At 44.6% G+C, this 23,316-nt stretch overlaps 2 protein-coding genes across 8 annotated transcripts in view; one reads left to right on the top strand and one right to left on the bottom strand.

The window, feature by feature from the left end:
* KIF24 (kinesin family member 24) overlaps positions 1-8,160 on the bottom strand; it is a 76,593-nt gene extending 68,433 nt beyond the window's left edge. Inside the window, exon 1 of the mRNA XM_003312047.7 lies at positions 7,951-8,160. The gene's annotated coding sequence lies outside the window, so the exon portion shown is untranslated. The remainder of the gene's footprint in view (positions 1-7,950) is intronic.
* Positions 8,161-8,247: 87 nt separating this feature from the next.
* On the top strand, positions 8,248-22,529 carry NUDT2 (nudix hydrolase 2). Of its 7 annotated transcripts, none has more exons than XM_063788655.1 (6): positions 8,337-8,444; positions 11,533-11,609; positions 15,071-15,183; positions 17,542-17,676; positions 17,853-17,995; positions 21,940-22,529. In XM_063788655.1, the coding sequence occupies exons 5-6, from the start codon at positions 17,869-17,871 to the stop codon at positions 22,254-22,256; spliced, it is 444 nt and encodes a 147-aa protein (XP_063644725.1). In that variant the 5' UTR covers positions 8,337-8,444; positions 11,533-11,609; positions 15,071-15,183; positions 17,542-17,676; positions 17,853-17,868; the 3' UTR covers positions 22,257-22,529. The 7 variants fall into 7 exon arrangements, with proteins under 7 accessions (XP_001160435.1, XP_063644725.1, XP_016816246.1 ...); XM_063788656.1 differs by having other exon boundaries at positions 8,419-8,444; positions 15,142-15,183; XM_001160585.7 differs by lacking the exon at positions 11,533-11,609 and having other exon boundaries at positions 8,346-8,444.
* Positions 22,530-23,316: the final 787 nt, after the last annotated feature.

Raw genomic sequence — 23,316 nt, 5'->3', positions numbered from 1 at the left:
CAGGGAGCAAAATACCTACATGGTTTATTTTTTCTATTTCAAGATGTTAAATAAGATTTTTATTTCAAATATCTGTCAGTAGACTACCAAAGTGTTAGCGCAGTAGTAACTAGTATAGCAGATTACTAGATTAGGAGGCAAAAAAAACCCGAGGACTCAGTCAGTCTCTGCTAAGAACCAGGTGTGATACATGGTCAAATTATTTAACATCTATGAGTCTCTGCTTCTTCAAGTTTAAAATTGAAATAATTTATACAGGCATTGACAGTAAAATTAGATATGTTAAAGTACTCTCTACAAGTGTACTGATTACGCATTTGCCGGAGACAGGTTCTGTAACGCACCCACTAAGTGTCTGGAACAAAACAGGCACAGTGATCTACCGATAGCATTAAAAAAAAAAAAAAAAAAAAAAAAAGCTATACATACATACATACTTTTTTTTTTTTTTTTTTTTAGAGAAAGGGTCTCACTCTGTCGCCCAGGCTGGAGTACACTGGTGCAATCACGGCTCACTGTAGTCACAAACTCCTGGGCTCAACCAATCCTCCTGCTTCAGTCTCCCAAGTAGCTGGGACTACAGGTGCATGCCACCAAACCTGACTAATTTTTTTATTTTTTGTAGAGATGAGGTCTCCCTATGTTGCCCAGGCTGGTCTGGAACTCCTGGGCCCAAGCGATCCTCTTGCCTCAGCCCCCAAAGTGTTGGGATTACAGGCATGAGCCACTGTGCCTGTCCTACATTGTATTTTTGTAAGATTTTTTTAAAAGGAGTCCTACAGCTAGCCAGGTCAACAGAGATAATCTAATCTGTAGCTGATCTAGCCTATAATATTTGGTCCATGAAGGATTATCTTCATATTTTGCAGTCTGGCTTGCAAAGTGTTTAAATTTTTTTTTAATTTGTTGTACTGTTTAAAAAATTAGGAGCAATTAAAAATACCCAGTTCCTGCTTTTCCTGAAAATTAAAAGATGTAGTTATATCGGGCCTGCAATTAGATAAGGAAGTAGTAGACCAAAACAGAGTAGTGGCTGTCCCCTTTAGAAGGGCATATACTCTTCTAATACACCCCATGGTCCTGCCTGCTCCTAGTCCCTTTATAGCAACCAACTTTATTCATTTACATTAAGAAACCCAGTACCCAGTGGTAGTCACTCCCAATTTCCCCCCAACCCATCTAGCCCTAGACAAACACTAATAATGATCACTTTTTTTTTTTTTTAAGAGATGAGGTCTCAATGTTGCCCAGGCTCGCCTCAAACTCCTGAGTTCAAGTAATCCTCCTGCCTTGGCCTCCTAAAGTGCTAGGACAGGCATGAGCCACTGCACCCAGCCTAATAATAATCACTTTTAAAGAAGCTGCTAACAAAGTCACTGGGCCCGCTGGACTATTAGAAACTGATACAAGGCCAGGCACTGTGGCTCATGCCTATAATCACAGCACTTGGAGAGGCCAAGGTGGTTGGATCCCTTAAGCCCAGGAGTTTGAGACCAGCCTGGGCGACATGGTGAAACTCCGTCTCTACAAAAAATATAAAAATTAGCTGGGTGTGGTGATGTATGCCTTTAGTCGCAGCTACTTGGGAGGCTGATATTGCGGGGCACTGCTTGAGCCTGGGAGGCGGAGGTTGCAGTGAGCCAAGATTGCGCCACTGCACTCCAGCCTGGGCAACAGAGTGAGACTCCGTCTCCAAAAAACAAATTAAAGAAACTGATACAAAAGAAAATCAGCATTTTCAATCAATTTTATTATTAAAACATTTCTGTACCCCATATTAGGCATAAGGTCACTAAGAACACAATAAATTCAGTATTATCAGTGAGAGATTAAAGGGTGAAAAATGTAGTATACACTTTTCCCCCTACAAGGGAACTTATTTCAAACTCTAGGGATTCTTCTATCTATAGACTACTGATCTCAACAGAAGACAGATGATACTAGACAACTGCTTAAAACAGCTGCTGCAAAGGAATTAGAATATATGATACTTAATAGAATTCTTAAGGCAAGATGTGGATTTGGGGATATAAATCATGTAAATTATATCCATTTTTAAAAAGTAGTTTTCAAGAAATTGTTTCTGTTTTTAACAGAAAAAAAATAGTTTCAAGTTTGTTTATGGTTAAGTAGCTAATGCTCTACAATTACTACAATTCCCCTCAAGAGCCCCACAAAGAGTTTACTACGTTTTTACATTTGGTGAAAAGCATGAGCAATCACCTAAAAATAAACATAACAAAATTTTAGAACCTAGTTATCTTAAACCAGTGCCAAGTATTACTTTCTCTAAATATAGACATTTAATTCTGAAAGACTTCTCAGTAACAGGTGGTAACCAATGTAGGGTTTAAATTCAGTGCTTTATTTTTAAAATCTTGCTCTGACAGACTGCAGGAAGTTGTCATTTGCAGATTTTTGCCACACTGCAGTCATAAAATACTTTCAACAAAATATATTTCACATGTTCAATCAGAAAAATAACTGTTACAATCAGTTTTCATAAATTACCAAGATGACATTCTTTCAGTCCCTTTGGGAACTGTTGCCACCATGGGACCAGGAATTATTTCCAAAGGAGTGACATCGAGAAAGCAAAGAACGACTAAAACAATAATTTCTTTCACTGTAATCAAAATTATTAACATGTAATTAATTGTGCTACCTGAATAATCTTCCAAGACTTTTTGTGATAGATGGCCATTAGTATCATCTCCCTTTTTACAAGTAAAGAAATTGAGGCACAGATAATTTAATTTATTCAAAACCATGACATAAATTTGTTTTAGAAAGTGATCAGATAGCCATATATTGGCTACATAATTCTACACCACTAGTTTTAACTAATCAAATCTCACATAAGCAAGTGGCTAATTTAAAAGACTGTAATAGACACAGTACCACCCCTCACTGCTGGTGAAATCTCAACTAGTCTCTTTAGTCTGGATGTTGTGCAATATTATTAAGTGGGTTACTTCCAGAATCCCAATGTAACTTTAGTTCACCTCGTAGTAACACAGACAATCTCATGGCTATGTGTTGCAGCAAAAACAGCAGGAATCACTATAAAAATGTCTCCACAGTCGAGCATCTGAACTTGTCAATAACAGAATTCATTATACCTCCTGACAAAATCTGCCCCTCCACTTCTCTCTTCTTTGGAAGGGGGGTGAAAATACCATTCATGCAGTCACTCAGAACTAAACGAGAAAGCATCCTAGAGGCCTTCTTCTCCCTTAATCCCAAAACTAATCAATAGATCCAGCCAATTTAATCTCCCACATACTTGCCAAATTTCTCCTCTCCTATTCTCATTTCTACCACCACTGCTCTGGTGATTCAGCCCCATATCTTCCGCCTATTCATTACACGTCTCATACCTGTTCTCCTGACCTCCAGTTATGCCCCTCCTCAAACCATCTTCCAGACTGTAGAGCCAGATCACTCTTTTGAAAGCAGTTATAACAATGCTGCTCCCTTATTAAAAACCCTTCAATGGTATCTTATCATCTACACATAGTACAAACTCCAAACTCCTAAGCATGACCCACAAATCCTTCTGTAATCTAGCCCCTTCCTTGCTCTACAGTTTAGTCAACTTCTTAGACCGTTTTATTTCTCTGTGCATTCATTCACATTGTGCTCTTAAGTGGCCTCCTCCACTATCATCAAACTTCCCTTTACCTGTCTACCTCTTACTGATTATAACAACAAATGAGGTCTTTTCTGGTCTCCCCCAATGTGATCAGATGTCCCTTCCGTGTCTGCATCATACCTTTTGCATATCTCTATTATTACAGTTAATTATATTAATAATTATTATATGATAATTATTTGATTATGTCTATTTCCCCTAATAGAGTATAATTTCTTCGTGGTCAAGGAATGTGTCTTGCCCAGGCAGAGTGGCTCACACCTGTAATCCCAGCACTTTGGGAGGCTGAGGCAGAAAGATCACTTGAGCCCAGGAGTTTAAGACCAGCCTGGGCAACATATGGAGAACCCATCTCTATAAATAAGTAAATAAATAAAAATTAATTGGGCATGGTGGCACACACCTGTGGTCCCAGCTACTTGGGAGGCTGAGATGGGAGGATCACTTAAGCCCAGGAGGTTGAGGCTGCAGTGAACCATGATGACACCACTGCACTCCATCCAGCCTAGGCAATAGGGTGAGACTTCGTCTCAAAAAAAAAAAAAAAAGCAATATGTCTTATTAGTCTTTTTATATCCAGGTTCTAAAACAGTGCCTGGGGCCAGGCACGGTGGCTCATGCCTGTAATCCCAGAACTTTGGGAGGCTGAGGTGGGTGGATCACTTGAGGCCAAAAGTTCGAGACCAGCCTGGTCAACATGGTGAAACCCCATCTCCACAAAAAATACAGAAATTAGCTGGGAATGTTGGCACACACTTTGTAATCCCAGCTACTCAGGAGGCTGACATGAGAATCGCTGGAACCTGGGAGGAAGAGGTTGCAGTGAGCCAAGATTGTGCCACTGCACTCCAGCCTGGGCAACAGAGTAAGACTATCTCAGAAAAAAATATAAATAAATAAATAAAAGAGTGATTGGAAATAATATTCAATAATTGTTTAATGAATAAATATCCCTACAGTATATTAAAACTCTATAAAAGCATTTGATATCATTTGTGGTAACGGGTGGTAGAAACTATTTATCAGGGTAATTTGATTACTCAGGAAAATTGTGACAGAGATGCTGGTGCCCTGAGTCACTGCTCCTGGACACCAAAATTATGCAAGTTTGTATTACTCAAATGAATTGATATGGATACAGATATGGTCACAGTTCCAAGAGGAAACTTTATCCAATCTTCAAGAAATATTTTTTGAGAGACTTGTATGAGATAGGCCCTGTTTCATGCACCAGGAATATAAGTGAACAAAACAGACAAGGTCAGCCAGGCACAGTGGCTCATGCCTGTTATCCCAACACTTTAGGAGGCCGAGGGAGGATTGCTTGAGCCCAGGAGTTTGAGATGAGCCTGGACAACATAGTGAGGCCTTGTCTCTACAAATAAACAAAATTAGCTGGGCATGGTGGTACATGCCTGTGGTCCTAACTACTTGGGGGGCTGAGGTGGGAGGATTGCTTGGGCCTGGGAGTCAGAGGCTACAGTGAGCCATGATCACACCACTGCAGTTCAGTGTGGGCAACAGGGCAACAGAGTAAGAGCCTGTCTCAAGAGAACCCCCCAAAAAACAGATAAGGTTCCTGCCCTCATGACACTATTATTTTAATGGGAAGAGATAATTAATAATCAATAAGCGGTAGTTTTAGATGATGATAATCACTACAGAAGAATAAAGCCCAGTGCAGGGCTTACTTTACATTGGATGATCAGAGAAGGCTTCATTCAGAAGGGAATATTTGAGGTGAAACCTGAAATAACATGGAGTCACTTATGTAAAAATCAGGAGGAAGAGGGTTCCACGTGAGCACATTAGCCCAAAGGTGGAAATGAGCATGGCAAAATCAAGCCATCAAACACGGACAGGTTGGCTGGCATAGTAGGTGAGAAGGAGAATAGTATGAGAAGAGGAGAGAAAGGTAGGGGCCAGATTATGTAGGGTGTACTGGGCCACATAAAAGTGTCTGAATTTTACTTTTAAGTGAAGTAGGAAGTCATTAGAGGATCTTAAGTGGAGAAAGTATATGCTATGATTCGTCTTTAAAGTTCACTCTCCCAGTTCTGTGAGGAAATGGATCACAGCAGGTGGGCAAAAGTGGAAACAGGGAGATCATTTAGGAAGCTACTGCATTGAACTGACAAAAAAAAAAAAATGCTGACTTGGAAAAAATGTTTCCTTTCATGAGGGTTAATTAGAATAATGTAAATTAACTGCTACATTCAGTGTCTGATATATAAACACTCAACAATATATTATACTATTATTATTAGTTTATACCTACAGAAAACTCTTCTTATTCAACACGATATGAACATCAAAACCCTTGAGACAGTAACTTGGGAGGTATACAACGACAATACACTCAAGGTTTAAGAAGTAGAACTCTATTATTTATTTAACAAAATGTGTTGAGGATCTACACTGTGCAAATTATAAACTGGTTTGCTGAGCCAGCATAGGGAAACTGCATTAATATATCAGGCATCATAGAATACTAGATCTGGAAGGGATCTAGAAGAGTTCAGCCCCTCACTTTACGACAAAAGAGCAGCCCAGAGAAAGAAACTGTCGTTCTCCCTAAACTAAAAACTGAGAGGCTCATACCTTAGGTTGCCCCAAGGACACACTCTGAATAACTAAAGATTTTCATTAACAATATAAAACCACAAATTTTAAATAAAATGCTATCTTAGCAGTAATGTGCTACACTAAGAAAAATGTAATATGTATATAAAGCCCTGGATACAGTGCTTTGTATGGGGTGAACACTCAATAAATGGTAACTACTACTTTCAGCAGCTAAAAAAAAAGTCTGTATGGTCTTTGGAAGGCTGAGAGTGTGTGGTCTACCTGACATCAACTACTTGACTTGAGAGTAGAGCCACAGGAATTTTAATCTAATTCAATTCTTTGATTTTCCAGATGGAAAAAATGAGGTCCAAAGGGGCTAGATTCAGGCGTTCAAGGCTGCGGTGAGCTATTATCATGCTAGTGCACTACAGCCTGGGTGACAGAGCAAGACATTTTCTCTAATAAAAATAAAAATAATAATAATAATAACAAATGGACTAAATGACTTGCAAAGCCACCCACAGTGAATTAGAGACAGAGACAGAGCCAAAGCCAAACCCACATGTAGTGGGTTTCCACTACATGTCACAGCTATAAGGTAGTGTTTCGAACTTTTATAAAAGGGTAACAAGAACATAGCTGCAGTACTGAACTTTTTCACTCGTTTTATTAAGGCCACCAGTGAGCTATGAATTTGATATAAGGAGCAATCACACCAACAATCAGGCTGTGAATATATAATCCATGAGTTAACAACGAAACAGTCTTAGGAACGCAATTCTATCATAGACACCTGATGAATAGATGGAGTTCACCTGAGCAGCTGTTACATGCACTTCAATAGACTACAAAGGCTCTCTACTTGTAGAATACAAGTACAAAGAAGATGCTTTAAAACATTTTCCAAAGCACACTTAAAATGTGACAATATCTGCCGGTCACTAAGAAGCTAAAGGGAGATAAATTATCTTGGCATACAGCAACAGAATGGTTTATTTTAAGCAAAGACTAAAAGGAGTCTAATAAAATTATTGGGAGACCAAGGCTAAAAGCCACAGATGCAGGAAGAGTTGCAGCAACCAATCCAAAAAAGTGTAGCCTTTCACAAAGAGTAGAAAGGCCAGCCGTGGACTGTGTGTGGACTTTTAGGTCCTTTTGCATTGAAGATTAGGGTGGCCTCCCCCTAGCCTCGAAATAAAAAATCGTCTCTGAAGCAGAGAGACAAGGCAGGGCATGAAGAGGAATCCAATCTATTTCTTGTAAATTAAATTCAACTCAACAAATATTTCCTGAAAATCTACTATGTGCAAGACATTGTGAACGATGCTTGCCTTACCTCAAAGGCTTCAAAATTTTATGGGAAAAGGGAAGCGAACGGGCTTCCCGGAAGTAAACAACCCAAGGGCGAATAGAAATGCCCTAAAAGAGGTGCCGGTCAGGCTTATAGGTTCAAAAGCAAGAAGACTTTGGGACTCAAGAGTTTAGTCTCCCAAAGTGAGAGAAGTGGCGTTCAAGATAATTGCTGAAGAAAAGGCAGAGATATGGGGATGAAAGATAGGAAAGTAGGTGAACTTTAGGAAGAGCCAAGAGGGGCCAACTCTCGGTTCCCTCACAACTGCCAGTTTCCTCCCGCGCTCAGCCGACGTCACGCGCACCCGTGTCCGCGGGCAGGCGCTACGGTTCCGGACCAGACCTACCCCTTTTCTATTCTCCCCGCCCTTTCTCACCTCGGTCCAAACTCCTCGGTCTGCCCTGTCTGAGAAGAGGAGAAGACAATGCCGTCGGGAGTGAGCCCCAAAGCCCGCAACCTAACAGTCCCGTCAACCCGGGAGCCACCGGCGGCGGCCAGGCCGTATCTCCATGGCAACACCGCCAAGCGCCAGTTCGAACGCCCGCGCTGTGGCCCGCGCGTCGCCAGTCCCGCACCGCCCACCAATGGGCATCCAAGGAATCGGTTGACGTTCGTTGACTTCTCCTCTGGAAGACCAATCAGAGGTCTGAAGAAACCGTGGGCGTAACTCTCAATTTCCGACCCTCAGCCAATCGTTCCGCTTGAGGGAAGATCTCGCGACGTTTCAGTGTGAGACGCGCACCTTTGAGGCGGGTCGAAGATCCTTCTGCCGAATTCTATTGATGGGCCCAAGCGTAACCAGGCTCTTCTGATTGGCCGGTGTACTTCAGTTTCCGTCCAAGGTCCGCCTCCTACCTCCTTCTGCTTCGGGTGAGTACCCTTAGGGCCCACTTGATTTTAGTTCTCAGTGGAGGAAATGAGCCTTGGAGCGATGGGAATCTGCCTCTGGCAAACCTCTGGTCGCTGCAGGGCCCGAGATGGATGCGCCCTCCTCTAAGTTGGCAGTGAGGTGTGGGCAGGCCAGGTCCCATCCGCTCTCAGGACCTCAGTTTTCCTGTCTGCACCGGGAGAAGGGAGGTTCCCTGACTCTGTGAGCCTTGCTTGTCCCCGTCCGAGTGGGGATAGGGTGGGTCGTCCAAATCCCAGAGGCGGGAGAGGTCCAGGTTTAGAGCCCAGAGGCCCGGGCGCCGAACCTTCCCCTCCCTGGGCCTCAGTTTCACTTGTTGCTACCCATTAAACCCCGCCTGCTTTCCAAAAGAGATTTTATGTTTTCTAATTGCTTCAGTTATTGAATGGATAATATCGTGGCAGTTATAGCAGAAGTAAAGGAAGTCGAACAAGAGCCCCACCGCCTTAAACAAACAAACAAAAAAGGGACAGCGTAAACAATGCAGGCCGGGTGCGGTGGCTCACGCCTGTAATCCCAGCATTTTGGGAGGCCAAGGCGGGCGGATCACGAGGTCAGGAGATCGAGACCATCCTGGCTAACACGGTGAAACCCCGTCTCTACTAAACAAAATACAAAAATTAGCCAGGCGTCGTGGCGGGCACGTATAGTCCCTGCTACTCGGGAGGCTGAGGCAGGAGAATGGCATGAACCCAGGAGGCGGAGCTTGCAGGGAGCGGAGGTCGCGCCACTGCACTCCAGCCTGGGCGACAGAGCGAGACTCCGTCTCAAAAACAAAACAAAAACTGAATGCAATCAAATTGTCAAATGTAAAACGCTATTATAGAGTTAAGGTTAAGATCATTGATGTTAGGAGTCAGGCAGACCTACGTTTGAGTCACTTACCCAGACATCTCTGAGCTATAGTTCCCTTTCTACTCTTCTGAAAAATGGCAGTAATGCCTCAGCGGGTTGTTGTGAAGATTAAGTGAAATAATGAAGGTAAAGCACTTGACACAACGCCTGGCGAGTAGTAACTTCTTAAAAAATGGTAGCGGCCGGGCGCGGTGGCTCACGCCTGTAATCCTAGCACTTTGGGAGGCCGAGGCGGGCGGATCACGAGGTCAGGAGATCGAGACCATCCTGGCTGACACGGTGAAACCCCGTCCCTACTAAAAACACAAAAAATTAGCCGGGCGTGGTGGCGGGCGCCTGTGGTCCCAGCTACTCGGGAGGCTGAGGCAGGAGAATGGCACGAACCCGGGAGGCGGAGTTTGCAGAGAGCAGAGATCGCACCACTGCACTCCAGCCTGGGCGACAGAGCGAGACTCTGTCTCAAAAAAAAAAAAAAAGGTAGCTATTATTCTTATAATAAGAACAGGCAAATAACGCTAGTCAGTGCGTTGGTGTACTTTTTGTAACTGAGTACCCAATTTTGCCCAAAATTAGTCAGTTAAGGGAAAAAAGGTAATTCTTACTAATAAGGAAACAAATCCATTCTTCAAAAGATAAATTATTTTTCTAGTTTCTATATTAAAAGGAATTTATGCTGTGGGACCTTATAAGGAATATATATACTGTGGTGAACAGTGTTGAGCAGTTTAACAGACAAGATGAAAAGTCATTTCTTTAAAACAGAGAAGCTTTCTGATGATCTTTTATGACACACGGGTAACAGTAACTCATATATTTAGTACCTCTGATAATGTCAGACCCTCTATATATATCATTTATAAACTCAACAACCATGCAAAGTAGGTGTTAACTTCATTTTACAAACGAGGAAGTTAAGTATCTTGCTCTAAGTATCTTGCGCTATTAACTTCAATAGCTAGGCCTTTCTGACTGCATAGACAGCCATGCTTTTCTGTGTTTCTGACTAAAGGAGGATGAAAATGCTTGGAATACCAGACAGATGCAGGGGCAGGTTGGACAGCTTGACCTACCTAAATTGGAGGGAATGTGAGCTGCAGAGGTACCTATGGTAGGAGCAATATCTTGCTCTAATAGAAAATTTTCACCGTGGTCTTGGTAGAGAAGGGAGGAGAAAAAAATTGTTTTAATAAAAATAATTTTAAAAAAGTAAATTCCCACCTTGGGAAATGAAGAGATAGGATGAGATGATCACTGAACTTTAGACCCATCTGTTCATTTATCTTATGGGTAGACTATAGCACTGCAAATTCAACTTGTCCCAAACAAATGCTTCACTTGCACCCCCTCCTCCACCCAGGCACTCAAACCAAAGCCTTTCTCTTTCCCTTGGCTTATGAAACATCTCTCTGTCCCTTAGACAATGAAATATCAATATTGTCCATTTTACTTTGAAATATCTCTCAGATTCATCCCTTCCTTTCCTTTCTCACAGCCTCTGCCTTGATCTAACTGGAATCATTTGTTAACTGGTCTGTTGCAATAGACTTGTAACTGGTTAATCTCTCTGCCTCCAATCTGTCCTAATTCGTTCCCCAGCTTGCTTGCAGCTAGAATATCTTTGTAAAATGTCAGTCTGACCAAATTATACCCTTGCCTAAAACCAGTCAGAGGCTTCATTGCCTACAGAATATAAACTAAGCTGTTTACCAATGAGATGTCATTTTGTGCTTGAGGGTGTTGCCCACACTCCTCCCTTTGCTGGCAGTGCCTTGCATCCGCCTCCCTTCTGCCTGGTAAACTAGTGACCCATCAGAATCCTTATGGGGTACCTTGTTAACCTAAAGATGCTTCTTTGCTGTCTTTCCATCTTACGTTGCACAAAACACACTGTAACTTGTCTGTTGGAATGTCTTCCACTTTCACTAGCCTGTGAATCTCTAGGAAGTTGGTGCTTGGTAGTATTCAGCTTCATATCTATCTGTCAATCCTTCACACTGTCTGTCGCATGGGATACGCACAACAGACAAATTCCCCGAGTTAGCTTTCTAGAATTGTACAGCAGATGGCACTAATAGGCTGCTTAACAAATCCCCTTCACTAAGAATGATTTTTGTCCCAACCTTGTCTGACTTTGGCCTTATCCTAGAAGCCAATATTTATGCCATTACAGGTAAAATCTCCTGTTTCCTCCCTCAGCCAATAGCAAAAATGGCAAAATGACTCAGCAGCTTCGTCTCTGCAAGAAGAATGGAGTGGCAGATGTCCAGGGAAAGGTGCATTTGAGGGAATATTTTCTTTGTCTCAATTTATTCATGGTAGTTGGGGCTTTTCTTTTGCATTTCTTTCTTTTTTCTTCTCTTCCATTTGTTATTGTTCTTACAAGAAAGAGCTTTACTCATGGGTGGGTGCCTCATTTCTGTCCACTCCAAAAGGGAAGAAAGAAACTGGCAAATTGGAAAAAAGATGATGATGATGTGGGAGGTGAGGGAGTAGTCACATAGAATTGCAGTCACATAGAATTGCTTGTGGGCAGGCAAACAGTTGGCTTTCCTCCTCATCTGGAGGAGGGTCTGGGCAAATTTCCTGGACACTAGTGCCCTAAGTTAAGTGGAACATGTGGTTTTAGGTTCCTACTTCCCAGAAAAGAGCAGAGGAGGCATAGAAACCCTTTTGAGATGGGTGCTATTAGGAGCCTGAGGCTACATTTTACCCCTCCTTCAGAGTCTTCTTCGGATACCAGGATTTAACATCTACGGCCCTCTCCCCCCAACTAAAACCTTTTTGGTGGAAATGATCCCAGCTAGACATCTTAACCTCCAAAGGAATATAGATTAAAGACTGGGAATTTGGGGCCAGGCACGGTAGATTGCACCTGTAATCCCAGCACTTTGGGAGGCCAAAGTGGGAAGGTCACTTAAGGCCAGGAGTTCAAGACTAGCTTGGTCAGCATAGCAAGACCCCATCTCTACAAAAAAAGTGTTTTTTAAATTTAGCCAGATGTGATGGCTCCTGCTTGTAGTCCTAGCTACCCAGGAGGCTAAGACAGGAAAATTCCTTGAGCCCAGAAGGGATGCAGTGAGCTCTTGAGGCTGCAGTGAGCTGTGATCATACCATTGCCCTCCAGTCTGGATGACACAGAGAGACATTGTCAAAAAAAAAAAAAAAAAAAAAAGGACTGGGAATTTTGAAACTGGAAATGATTTTATAAATCTTGTCTGTCCTCTCTCAGGGCCATTTGTGTCCTAAGCCCTACTCTTTCATGGTGAACAGAGCTATGAAAGGGACAAAAATTATAGACTTTGGAGTTAGACTTACTTGGATTGAAATCCCATCCTTTACAGGCCAGCTATGCCCTTATGCAAGTATTTTAACCTTTTGAAATAATATCAGTGTCCTTGTAAATTAGATATAATAATGCTTCTCTTGAAAGGTTGTTTTGAGCTTTAGAAACAATAGTTGTCAAAAGCCTTGCACAGTATAGCTGGCACAGTATATATAGATGCTTAATTGACAACGCGGCATGAAACACTGTTTCTGCTAAAGGGATATTAGAATATGGAGAACAGGTCAGAGGGAAAATTTGGAGAGCTCTTCCTGTACCTAAAGTTACATTTCTGAGGGCTTTTTACAGTTACTCTGATTAATTTGATGAAAATATTGAAACAAACAGCATAGCCATGTGTTCGTAAATTCTTTTTTTGGTACCTAGGTCCCGAACCTCCTAGGCTCTGAGGGAATTGTATTTATGGAGAAAGCCAAGAATATTTTTCCTTAGCTTCTAGAACCTTCTAATGACATTGAGGGTTTTTTTTGTTCAGGTTTTTTCTAACCACCTCAGGCACTCTGCCACTTTTTTGAAGTGTGAATTGCCTGCTGTCAGCCTGGAGTTCTCACCTCCGCAATCCTGGCTGCAGGCATATTTGCATATTGGATGCTGTGTTCCTTAACCCCCTGAGGTTTGAATCCACTTGGAGTCTGTGTGTGAAAGCTGGCTACTTTCAAACCCATGAACAGTTTCAGCTTTGTGGTCTCCAGAAAAACAGAAAAACCCCAACAATAGTTCCATTCACTTTTATGTAAATGGCACTCTTCAGGAAAACACTGGGCTATTTCCCAGGGCCCCAGAACATACTCAAACATTTGTTTGAGTGGGAGGTGGGGAGAGAGTTCTTTTGAGTCAATGAACATCTGTTCAGAACTGCTGTGCTGGGTCCCAAGAAAACAGAGCTTATAATCTGGCTCTTCCCTGCCAGAGGTACCAGCAGAGATTTACTATACTAGGTATATGTGCTTGTGGTGGCATTGTACTGTGTCAGTTTAGCTAAGCTGGATTCCCAGTATCCTTCCTATCTGCTTCCAGGTGAGGGTTGTCCACAAGAAAATTTCATGAGAGATTTGGAAAGCTGAATTGAAGTAGCAGCCAGTACACTGTGAACGACAGAACAGGGTCTGTACGCTGTGAAGGACAGAGCAGGGTACCAGGCATAGTGGCAGTACCTGTACTTTCTCTCTGATCTGGCTCACCTTGTTGGTGAAGGTCATCACACAGCCCCCAGCACCCCTAGCTCCTACTGAATTTCCTCCTTCAGCTCCTCTGAGTCCTGGGCCATGTGTGCAGTCAGCTCTGTAGCAGAGGGCTCCGGCTTCTCCAGATCACCTGAGTCGCTGAGCTTGGGACCAGTGAAAGGAAGTGTTGTGGGTTTCAGTTTGTCCTCATGAGTTCCAGTTGTCCTTGTAGATCCCAGTTTGTTCTCAGAGGTTCCAGTTTGTCTTTGTTCTCTTCCACCTCACATCCAGTTTTCTTCCCAACTGCTGGCCTCACAGACTTCGGGCCCAACACCAGGTGCAGAGGCAGCAGAGTTGCATGGATTTATCCACCAACTTCCAAAGATACACAGTGTCTACTCCTTATAATAAATCTTTAGTTTTCTGTCACTCATAGCATTTGCTTCCCTGATTGAACTTTAAATTTGTTCAAGCCGTGTTAAGGATGCAGAGCATGGAGTGATTAGAAGCCAGAAAGCTTCACAGAGGAGGTGACATCTGAGCTGCTTCTGACGAGTAGGAGGTTGTGTGTATAGAGTGGGTAGGAGGAATTCTAGAGAATAGCTGGCTCAAGCCAAGCAATTGAAAGAGCAGTGAGGAGTTCTGTATTTCTAGAAGAACTGTTCTTTCCATGGGTCCAGAATATAGGTGGAGAATGAGCATCTGATCCTAGCTCTTCTGGCGCCATTGAGATTAACTGTTAGCTGATGTGGTTCTTAGATGTGGTCATCCCTAATACACTGGCATCCACTGAAATACATTCTTGCTAGGGTACACCCTTGTCACTACCCTAAGATTCCTCCCCCACCCCACCGCTGCTTTCCTCTCCCCAGTGGTTCCATGTGGCTAACCCAGGCTTGTCTTTCTTGGCTCCCCATGCAGGCATCTTTGCTTGTCCATGTTGTGTTGATGGTGGCAGTGGCATGGAGTTCCTGTCTTAGGCAGGGCACTGTGCCCTCTAGTCTTGGATCCCTAAGCTTATTTAGGGGTTCTAACATTGATTCCATGGGACCTTCTAGTCTTGGATCCCTAAGCTTATTTAGGGGTTCTAACATTGATTCCATGGGACCTTCTAGTCTTGGATCCCTAAGCTTATTTAGGGGTTCTAACATTCATTCCATGGGACCTGAGGCAGGAGCAAGGTACCCCACATCTATAACTTTCTAATGCTTTTTGAGCATCTTTATAGGGAGGGCATGGGATCAGCTACCTGTTTCTGCCTCAACCATGGACCAATAATATGAGATCTTTGTTCACCAGTTCTACAGTGATGGGGTGCTTCCTTTTGGCTTCTGGAATGGGGTAAGTTCTTGACATAAATAGGGAGTCCAGGAAAATAGAACAATGAAATAGAATAGAAAAATGAAAGCCTACCACTTTATATATGAATTTGTAAACTCAAACAGGGATTTCATTATACATACTATTCAGAACTGTCTCCTTTTCATGTGTCTAAAAATTTTTCTTACAAGCAGTACATTAGGCTTGACCTAATTTTTTTTTCTTTTTCTTTTGTTTTTGAGACAAGGTCTCACTGTATTGCCCAGGCTGGAGTGCATTGGTGCAAACATGGCTCACTGTAGCCTCAACCTTCCAGGCTCAAGCAATCTTCCCACCTTGGCCTCCCAAGTAGCTGGAACTACAGGTGCATGCCACCACACCTGGCTAATTTTTTTCTATTTTTTGAGAGACAAGGTCTCACTATGTTGTCCGGACTGGTCTCAAACTCCTGGGCTCAGGCAATCCTCCTGCCTCAGCCTCCCAGAATGCTGGGATTAAAGGCTTGAGCCACTGAACCCAGCCTCGACCTCATTTTTTTTTAATGACTTCATGCTATTTCATCATATAGATATACTGTACTTTTTGCCTATTTCCATATTGATGGGTATTTGTTTCTGGCTCTTTTCCTTTTTGATATTGCAAACAAAGTTGTAGTGAACATTGTTATATGTACATCTTTTTTTTTTTTTTTTTTTTTTTTGAGACAGAGTTTCGCTCTTGTTGCCCAGGCTGGAATTCAGTGGCCCCGTCTCGGCTCACCACAACCTCCACCTCCCGGGTTCAAGTGATTCTTCTGCCTCAGCCTCCCAAGTAGCTGGGATTACAGGCATGTGCCATCATGCCTGGATAATTTTTGTATTTTTAGTAGAGACGGGGTTTCTCCATGTTAGTCAGGCTGGTCTTGAACTCCTGACCTCAGGTGATCTACCCGCCTTGGCCTCCCAAAGTGCTGGGATTACAGGCATGAGCCACTGTGCCCGGCCCGTTGTGTGTACATCTTAAACCTATATTTCTTATGTGAGAGTGGCTAGAAATGGAATTGCTGGCTCTTAGGGAATGTGCATTTTATGTTTTGATAATTATTATCAAATTGCCCTCCTAAGGGGATATGCTAATTTACTTTTCTACCAACAGTATATGAGAGCACAGACCATTTCAGAAATCCCCTTTGAGATTATTTCCAGTCCTTAAAAACTTTTGTTACAGGTTTAGAAAAGCTTGGAAAGGTCTTGGTGTTGGGTGTTTGGTTTTTGGTGAGAAACCGCTATTCTCTAGAGTAACATTACCATCTGTTGGCAGTCTTGAGAATTGCCCTGGAGTAGGTTTCTGTTTGGGCCTGATTTTTATGCCTTTGATAGCTGCAAATTCATCTTAATTGAGCACCAGCAAAGGGACTGTGGAGGATAGCAGCTCCTGCTCCAGCCGCCCTCTCTGCATCAGCTGTGCAACCCCCAGGCACCAGCAATGTCAGGCAATGGTGGCATGTGCCTGTATTGCCAGCTGCTCAGGCTAAGGGGGGAGGACCACTTCTTTTTTTGAGACAGAGTCTCACTCTGTCGCCAAGCTGGAGTGCAGTGGCCCGATCTCGGCTCACCACAACCGTAACCTCCGCCTCCCGGGTTCAAGCGATTCTCCTGCCTCAGCCTCCCGAGTAGCTGGGATTACAGGTGTGTGCCACCACACCCGGCTAATTTTTGTATTTTTAGTAGAGACAGGGTTTCACCATGTTGGCCAGGATGGTCTCAATCTCTTGACCTCGTGATCCACCCGAGGAGAGGACCACTTCTGTTTGGGAGTTTGAGGCCAGTCTAGGCAACATAGTAAGTCCCTGTTTCTTAAAAAAAAAAAAAAAAAGGATAAAATAAAAGACTAAAAAAATATCAGACTGGGCATGGTGGCTCATGTCTATAATCCCAACACATTGGGAGGCTGAGGTAGGTGGATCACTTCAGCCCAGAAGTTCAGGATCAGCCTGGGCAATATAGTGAGACCCTGTCTCTAAAAAAAAAAAAAAAAAAAAAAAATTGGCCAGGCATGGTGGTGGCATGCCTGTAGTCCCAGCTACTTGGGAGGTTGAGGTGGGAGGTTTGCTTGAGCCTGGGAGGTCAAGGCTGCAGTGAGCCATGATCACACCATTGCACTCCAGCCTGGTCAACAGTGCTAGACCCTGTCTCAAAAAAAAAAAAAAACTCAACGAAATATTTTTTTCTATATGAAGTTACCCTCTGTAGATGACCTCTCTGCATTGTCAGAAACCACATTGCTGGGGGGTTCTGTGCTTCAGGGGCTCAGGATATGGGCTGGGGGAAATGGGGTTACAGGTTTGATGATAAAACTTGTACTGCCTCTCTCCCATTCCCAACATCTCTCTTGTTTCAGTGCGTTTGCTTCTGAGGATCTCCAGTGTCACAACAAACACATGCCAGCCCTGTTTTACAGGGAGCCCTGGAGGAGTTGGGATAGAGGCCACATTGACTGAGGGTAGTTGCCAGGGTCCTGCAGTTATACACAAAGGTCAGTCTCTGATTCCTGGATGCCCTCCATTGGTCCTGGGCATGCTGCCTTTTTCTGTGGGCTATGAGATCACAGTTAGCTAGTCTGCATGACTGTCCAGCACCAGATTGCTACCCCCCAGTATGGAGCTTCCTATTTTGTGTAACTTCCCAATATTCTGTATCTTCTTTGTTAAGTCCTTAGGATAAGACCATGGCCCTGAGAGCATGTGGCTTGATCATCTTCCGAAGATGCCTCATTCCCAAAGTGGACAACAATGCAATTGAGTTTTTACTGCTGCAGGCATCAGATGGCATTCATCACTGGACTCCTCCCAAAGGTAGAGGCCAGAGGGGCCAGCTCTTGGGAAACTGCCAACCACTGCTCAGAAATCTACCCTGCCAGGCCCTCCCCAAGGCTTAATTCCCAGTGACTGTGTAGCAAAAGGGGGTAGGGAAGGTAGGAGCTCTTGACCCTTTCTACATACAAGGTCTCCAGACCAGGCCAGAGTAGAGCTGAGAATTCTGTGACTGAATTCCAGGGTAGAAACAGCACCTGGTGTTTTTATGAGTTTCATTCGCCAGCTCTCCAACCTCTGTGGTGAATGGCTGGGTAAGAAAAAACAGTGGGCAGGGAATTGGGGACCTTGAGGTTGACTGAGCTATGTGCCCACCTCTCAGCTTTGAGTTTTTCATCTGTCAAACAAGGGCTTGACTAGAAAATCCTGTTTTCAGCTAGGCACAGTGGCACACGCCTATAATCCCAGCACTTTTGGAGGTCGAGGTGGGCAGATTGCTTGAGCCCAGGAGCTCGAGACCAGCCTGGGCAAAATGGCAAAACCATGTCTCTACAAAAAATACAAAAATTAGCCAGGTGTGGTGGTGCACACCTGTAGTCCCAGCTACTCAGGAGGCTGAGGTTAGAGAATAACTTGAGCTCGAGAGATCAAAGCTGCAGTGAGCCGAGATTGTGCCACAGCACTCCAGCCTGGACAACAGAGCCTGTCTCAAAAAAAAGAAAATCCTAAGTTTTCTTCCAGCCTGTCTCTGATTTCATTTGATCAATTTCCTTTGACTCCTAGTTCAGTGTCCCTATCATTAGGTTTTTCTTTTCTTTTTTTTTTTGAGACAAAGTCTCGCTTTGTCGCCCAGGCTGGAGAGCAGTGGCGCAATCTCAGCTCACTGCAACCTCCATCTCCCAGGTTCAAGCAATTCTCCTGCTTCAGCCTCCTGAGTAGCTGGGATTACAGGCGCCCGCCACCACGCCCGGCTGCTTTTTGTATTTTTAGTAGAGACTGGGTTTCACCATGTTGGCCAGGCTGGTGTCAAACTCCTGACCTCAGGTGATCTGCCCGTCTGGGCCTCCCAAAGTGCTGGGATTACAGGCGTGAGCCACCGCACCCAGCCAGGTTTTTCTTTTGAACTAAACACAGAGAGTATGACTTCTACAGTGTTTCTGAACATAGTTGTATTTTGAGTTGGAGCATAGAGAAGTTGGGCTCCCTGATCATAGATTCATCTGCAGATTGTGGCAGGAGTGGAGGAGTGAGGAGATGGGCAGGGCCTTCTTAGACCAGGAGGGGATGGGCAGGGCCTTCTTAGACTGTAAAGATTATGGAGACCTTGAGATTGCAGCTTGACCAGCTAGCTACCTGTGCCTTGAGTCTATCACTCAGCACTGAGGGTGGAGTCGGCCAAGTCTCCAGAGGGAAGAACAGTGAAGACTACTGGCCTGAGGCCTTAGGCCAGGCCAAGATCTGTTTGTAAGCTGGCCAGTTTTCATCCACCAGCACTCCTGACCGCACCTCTAAGAGTAAGAAAGCTGCAGTCATTTGGTCCTGAAAGAGAAGCCAGGCTGTGTGGGGAGAAATGGGAAAAAGGAGCCCTTCTTGGCTGAGGCCATTGGGATGGTTTGTGTTGGGAGGGACAGACTGTGGCTCAGGTGCCTGCTGGAATGAGGAATAGCCCTCAGACAGAAGGAAGCAGGGACTTTATTTTTTAAATTATTTTGTTATTATTATTACTATTTTATAGAGACAGGGTCTTACTATATTGCCCAGGCTGGTCTTGAACTCCTGGGCTCAAGTGATCTGCCCACTTGGTCTCCCGAAGTGCTGGGATTATAGGCATGAGCCACAACACCTGGCCAGAAGCGGGGACTTTAAAAGGGAGTGGGGTTAGAAGGGATGGACAAAGATCCAGGATTGAAGGAAAACAAGGAAATGGGAACAGGAAATAAATTTTGCATGTTTGAGTTGTACTGGGGAGAAACAAGGTGAAAAAAGAGGCAGAAGCTTCACAAATACTATGAATAGGAATATTCACACTTGTCTCCGGATCACATGAGTCACACTGCCTTATTCCTCTCACTACCTGATGTCAGTGGACCTCTCCTAATCCTTTCCTGCTTCGGCAGAAGCTACCCTGTTAATTAACACTGATGGACAGAATACTGAATAGATGCCCCTGGGAGGGGTGTGCTCAGGGACTTCCATACACCTCTGAGGGGAGGTAGGACGTCCTGAATCAGTATCACCCATCACTACTAGCATCCCTCCCACCTTGCTCCCCTGATGCATTACCTGTCTGTCTTTGTGTACACCACTATAGGAGGTGCTTGTGCAGAGAAAATTCCCCAGAAGCCATAAGCTAGAATGGTTTTTAAGTGCTAAGTTTCTGGGAGTTTTGTTTGTTTGTTTGAGAAGGAGTCTCACTCTGTTGCCCAAACTGGAGTACAATGGCACAATCTTGGCTCGCTGCAACCTCCGCCTCCTGGGCTCAAGTGATTCTCCTGCCTCAGCCTCCCGAGTAGCTGGGATTACAGATGTCCACTGCCACGCCCAGCTCATTTTTGTATTTTTAGTAGAGACAGGGTTTCACCATGTTGGCCAGGCTGGTCTCAAACTCCTGACCTCAGATGATCCACCCGCCTCGGCCTCCCAGAGTGTTGGGATTACAGGCATGAGCCACCGCCCCTGGACCCTGGGGAGTTTTTTGTGCAGCAGCTGGCTCTGGGCATTGTAGACCCCTGGGAAGGAAGAGGGCCCCCATCTCCAAACCAAGGAGAGAACAACTGAGTTCCTGCTCGCCATGAGCCTGTGAGCAGGAGGCCTCCCTAGAAACTTACTGGAGCCAAGTGTAGACAGAGTCTGCCAGACCGTTCCCAGTCTTTGCCCCCTCTGGGGAAGCTGAAGATTTGTGGGAGGGGCCTAGAGGTAAAGCTGAGAGCTGCTCCAGTCTGCAGAGCTTCAAGTTCTCCTACAGCAGTTTCTTGGCAGCTGTCTTCTTGGGTTTGGGTGTTGCTAACACATTTTCTTAGAAGTGGTTCTCAGCTGGCCCTTAGTCTAAGTTCCCATCAAGAGTTTCCTTATGAAACTGAAATCTGGCTTTGCCCAGTAAGAAAGAGGAAAACAATTTGGAAAAAGCCTTGATAGCTTCATGGAAACAGCTGCTCATTCAGCCGTGCAGGGTTTTGAGCCTGTTGGCCCTGGAATGTCAGGGTCCACCTGCAGACATTGTTAAGTCCTCACTGGATTGTAGGCAAAGTACTTCCTCGTCAGCTAACTTCCACTTGTTAAGAAAGGACTTCCCCCTCCTTGGAAAAATCACTTCAAGGTCTCCAATAGAAAAGTGATTCCTTAGAGCATGGGATGAAGAAAGTTCCGAAGAATAAGAAAGCAGACGTCTGAAGAAGGTCATCTCACACCATAAAAGAGCAGTATTCTAAACCTGACTTGCTATACACATGGTCTGTTTCACTCTCTGCAGAGAAGAGGGAGTGGAAAGGTGGGATTGCTCAAACCCCGAGAACTAGACACTACCTGCCCTGCACCCCCTTCCCAGGCATGTTAGGATATTGCCAATCTCCAGGCTTGCTTTAGCAACACCTAGAAAAGTCACTGAATGGCTGGGTGTGGTGGCTCATACCTGTAATCCCAACACTTTGGGAGGCTGAGGCAGGAGGATGACTTGAGGCCAGGAGTTTGAGACCAGCCTGGGAAATATAGTGAGACCCCATCTTTACCAAATAAATAAATAAATAGCTGGGCATGGTGGCACATGCCTGTTGTTCTGAATACTCAGGAGGCTAAGGTGGGAGGATCACTTGAGCCCAGGAATTCAAGGCTGCGGTGAGCTGATTGCACTACTGCACTCTGGCCTGGGCAACAGAGTGAGTCCCTGTCTCAAAACAAAACAGAAAAAAAAAAAATCTTGTCTGGAAAATCCAGCTTTGGGAACTTTGGAAGATTTCCTCCTCCTTTTCTTCCTCTTTTCTCCTAACTAGGCCATGTGGAACCAGGAGAGGATGACTTGGAAACAGCCCTGAGGGAGACCCAAGAGGAAGCGGGCATAGAAGCAGGCCAGCTGACCATTATTGAGGGGTTCAAAAGGGAACTCAATTATGTGGCCAGGAACAAGCCTAAAACAGTCATTTACTGGCTGGCGGAGGTGAAGGACTATGACGTGGAGATCCGCCTCTCCCATGAGCACCAAGCCTACCGCTGGCTGGGGCTGGAGGAGGCCTGCCAGTTGGCTCAGTTCAAGGAGATGAAGGCAGCGCTCCAAGAAGGACACCAATTTCTTTGCTCCATAGAGGCCTGAGCTGACTGGAGCAGAGTCATTTGCTTCAGCAGGATCCTTGTGGGCCTTCTAAGATGAAGCCACCCTCAGGTCCAGGGAAGGTTGTGCTGGTATTTGGCTGATGACAGCCAAGAGCAGATTTGTGAAATCGGCTCAACTCCCAGGTGAGAGCAAGCAAAAATCTTGGCTGGGTGGAAAGGAAGGCAAAAGAGTAAAAATTAAAAAGGCCAGGCCCAGTAAGTGTACCTTGTACTTTATAAATAAACCTCAAGCAGCTCAAGGTTGTCCTTCTAACCTGTTGTGTTTATTTCTTGGACTCTTGGCATTGGTGGAGAGAAGAAAGCTGAAGTGAATCAGAGTTCTGACCTTAACCAGAGGGAACTCTGTGTCCATACAGTATCCCCAGAGAACTTAAGAGCTAGGGATCCAAATGGAAGAGACCCAGCACTGGCAGGATGGCTCTCTCGCCCCTGGAATGCCAAGCACACCCACCCCACCCCCACCAGGGGCCCTGAGACTTTGTGACCCATAGTCAGGATTTCCAAGTGAGTGGGACTGGAGTGCAGGAATTGGGTCTGTCCTACTCACTAATATATCTTTCACCAGCAGCAGGCACATATGTTGTAAGTACTCAGTAAATATTACCTTAAATAGGGCCAGGCACGGTGGCTCACACCTGTAATCCCAGCACTTGAGGCCTAGGTGAGCAGATCACTTGAGGTCAGGAGTTTGAGACCAGCATGGGCAACATGGTGAAACCCCGTCTCTACTAAAAATACAAAAATTACGTGGGGGTGGTGGCACACACCTGTAATTCCAGCTACTCGAGAGGCTGAGGCAAGAGAATCACTTGAACCTGGAAAATGAAGGTTGCCGTGAGCTGGGATCGTGCCACTGCACTCCAGCCTGGGCGACAAAGCGAGACTGTCTCAAAAAATAAAAGTATTACCTTAAATAATTGGAGACTGGCTAGGCGTGGTGGCTCATGCCTATAATCCCAGCAGTTTGAGAGGCTGAGGTGGGTGGATAACTGAGGTCAGGAGTTTAAGACCATCATGGCCAACATGGTGAAACCCCATCT

The sequence above is a fragment of the Pan troglodytes genome, chromosome 11 (genome assembly GCF_028858775.2).
Source record: "Pan troglodytes isolate AG18354 chromosome 11, NHGRI_mPanTro3-v2.0_pri, whole genome shotgun sequence".
In the NCBI taxonomy this organism is placed as follows: domain Eukaryota; kingdom Metazoa; phylum Chordata; class Mammalia; order Primates; family Hominidae; genus Pan; species Pan troglodytes.
The sequence above is the reverse complement of the archived record's forward strand: the minus strand, read 5'-3'. Positions and strand labels throughout refer to the sequence as shown.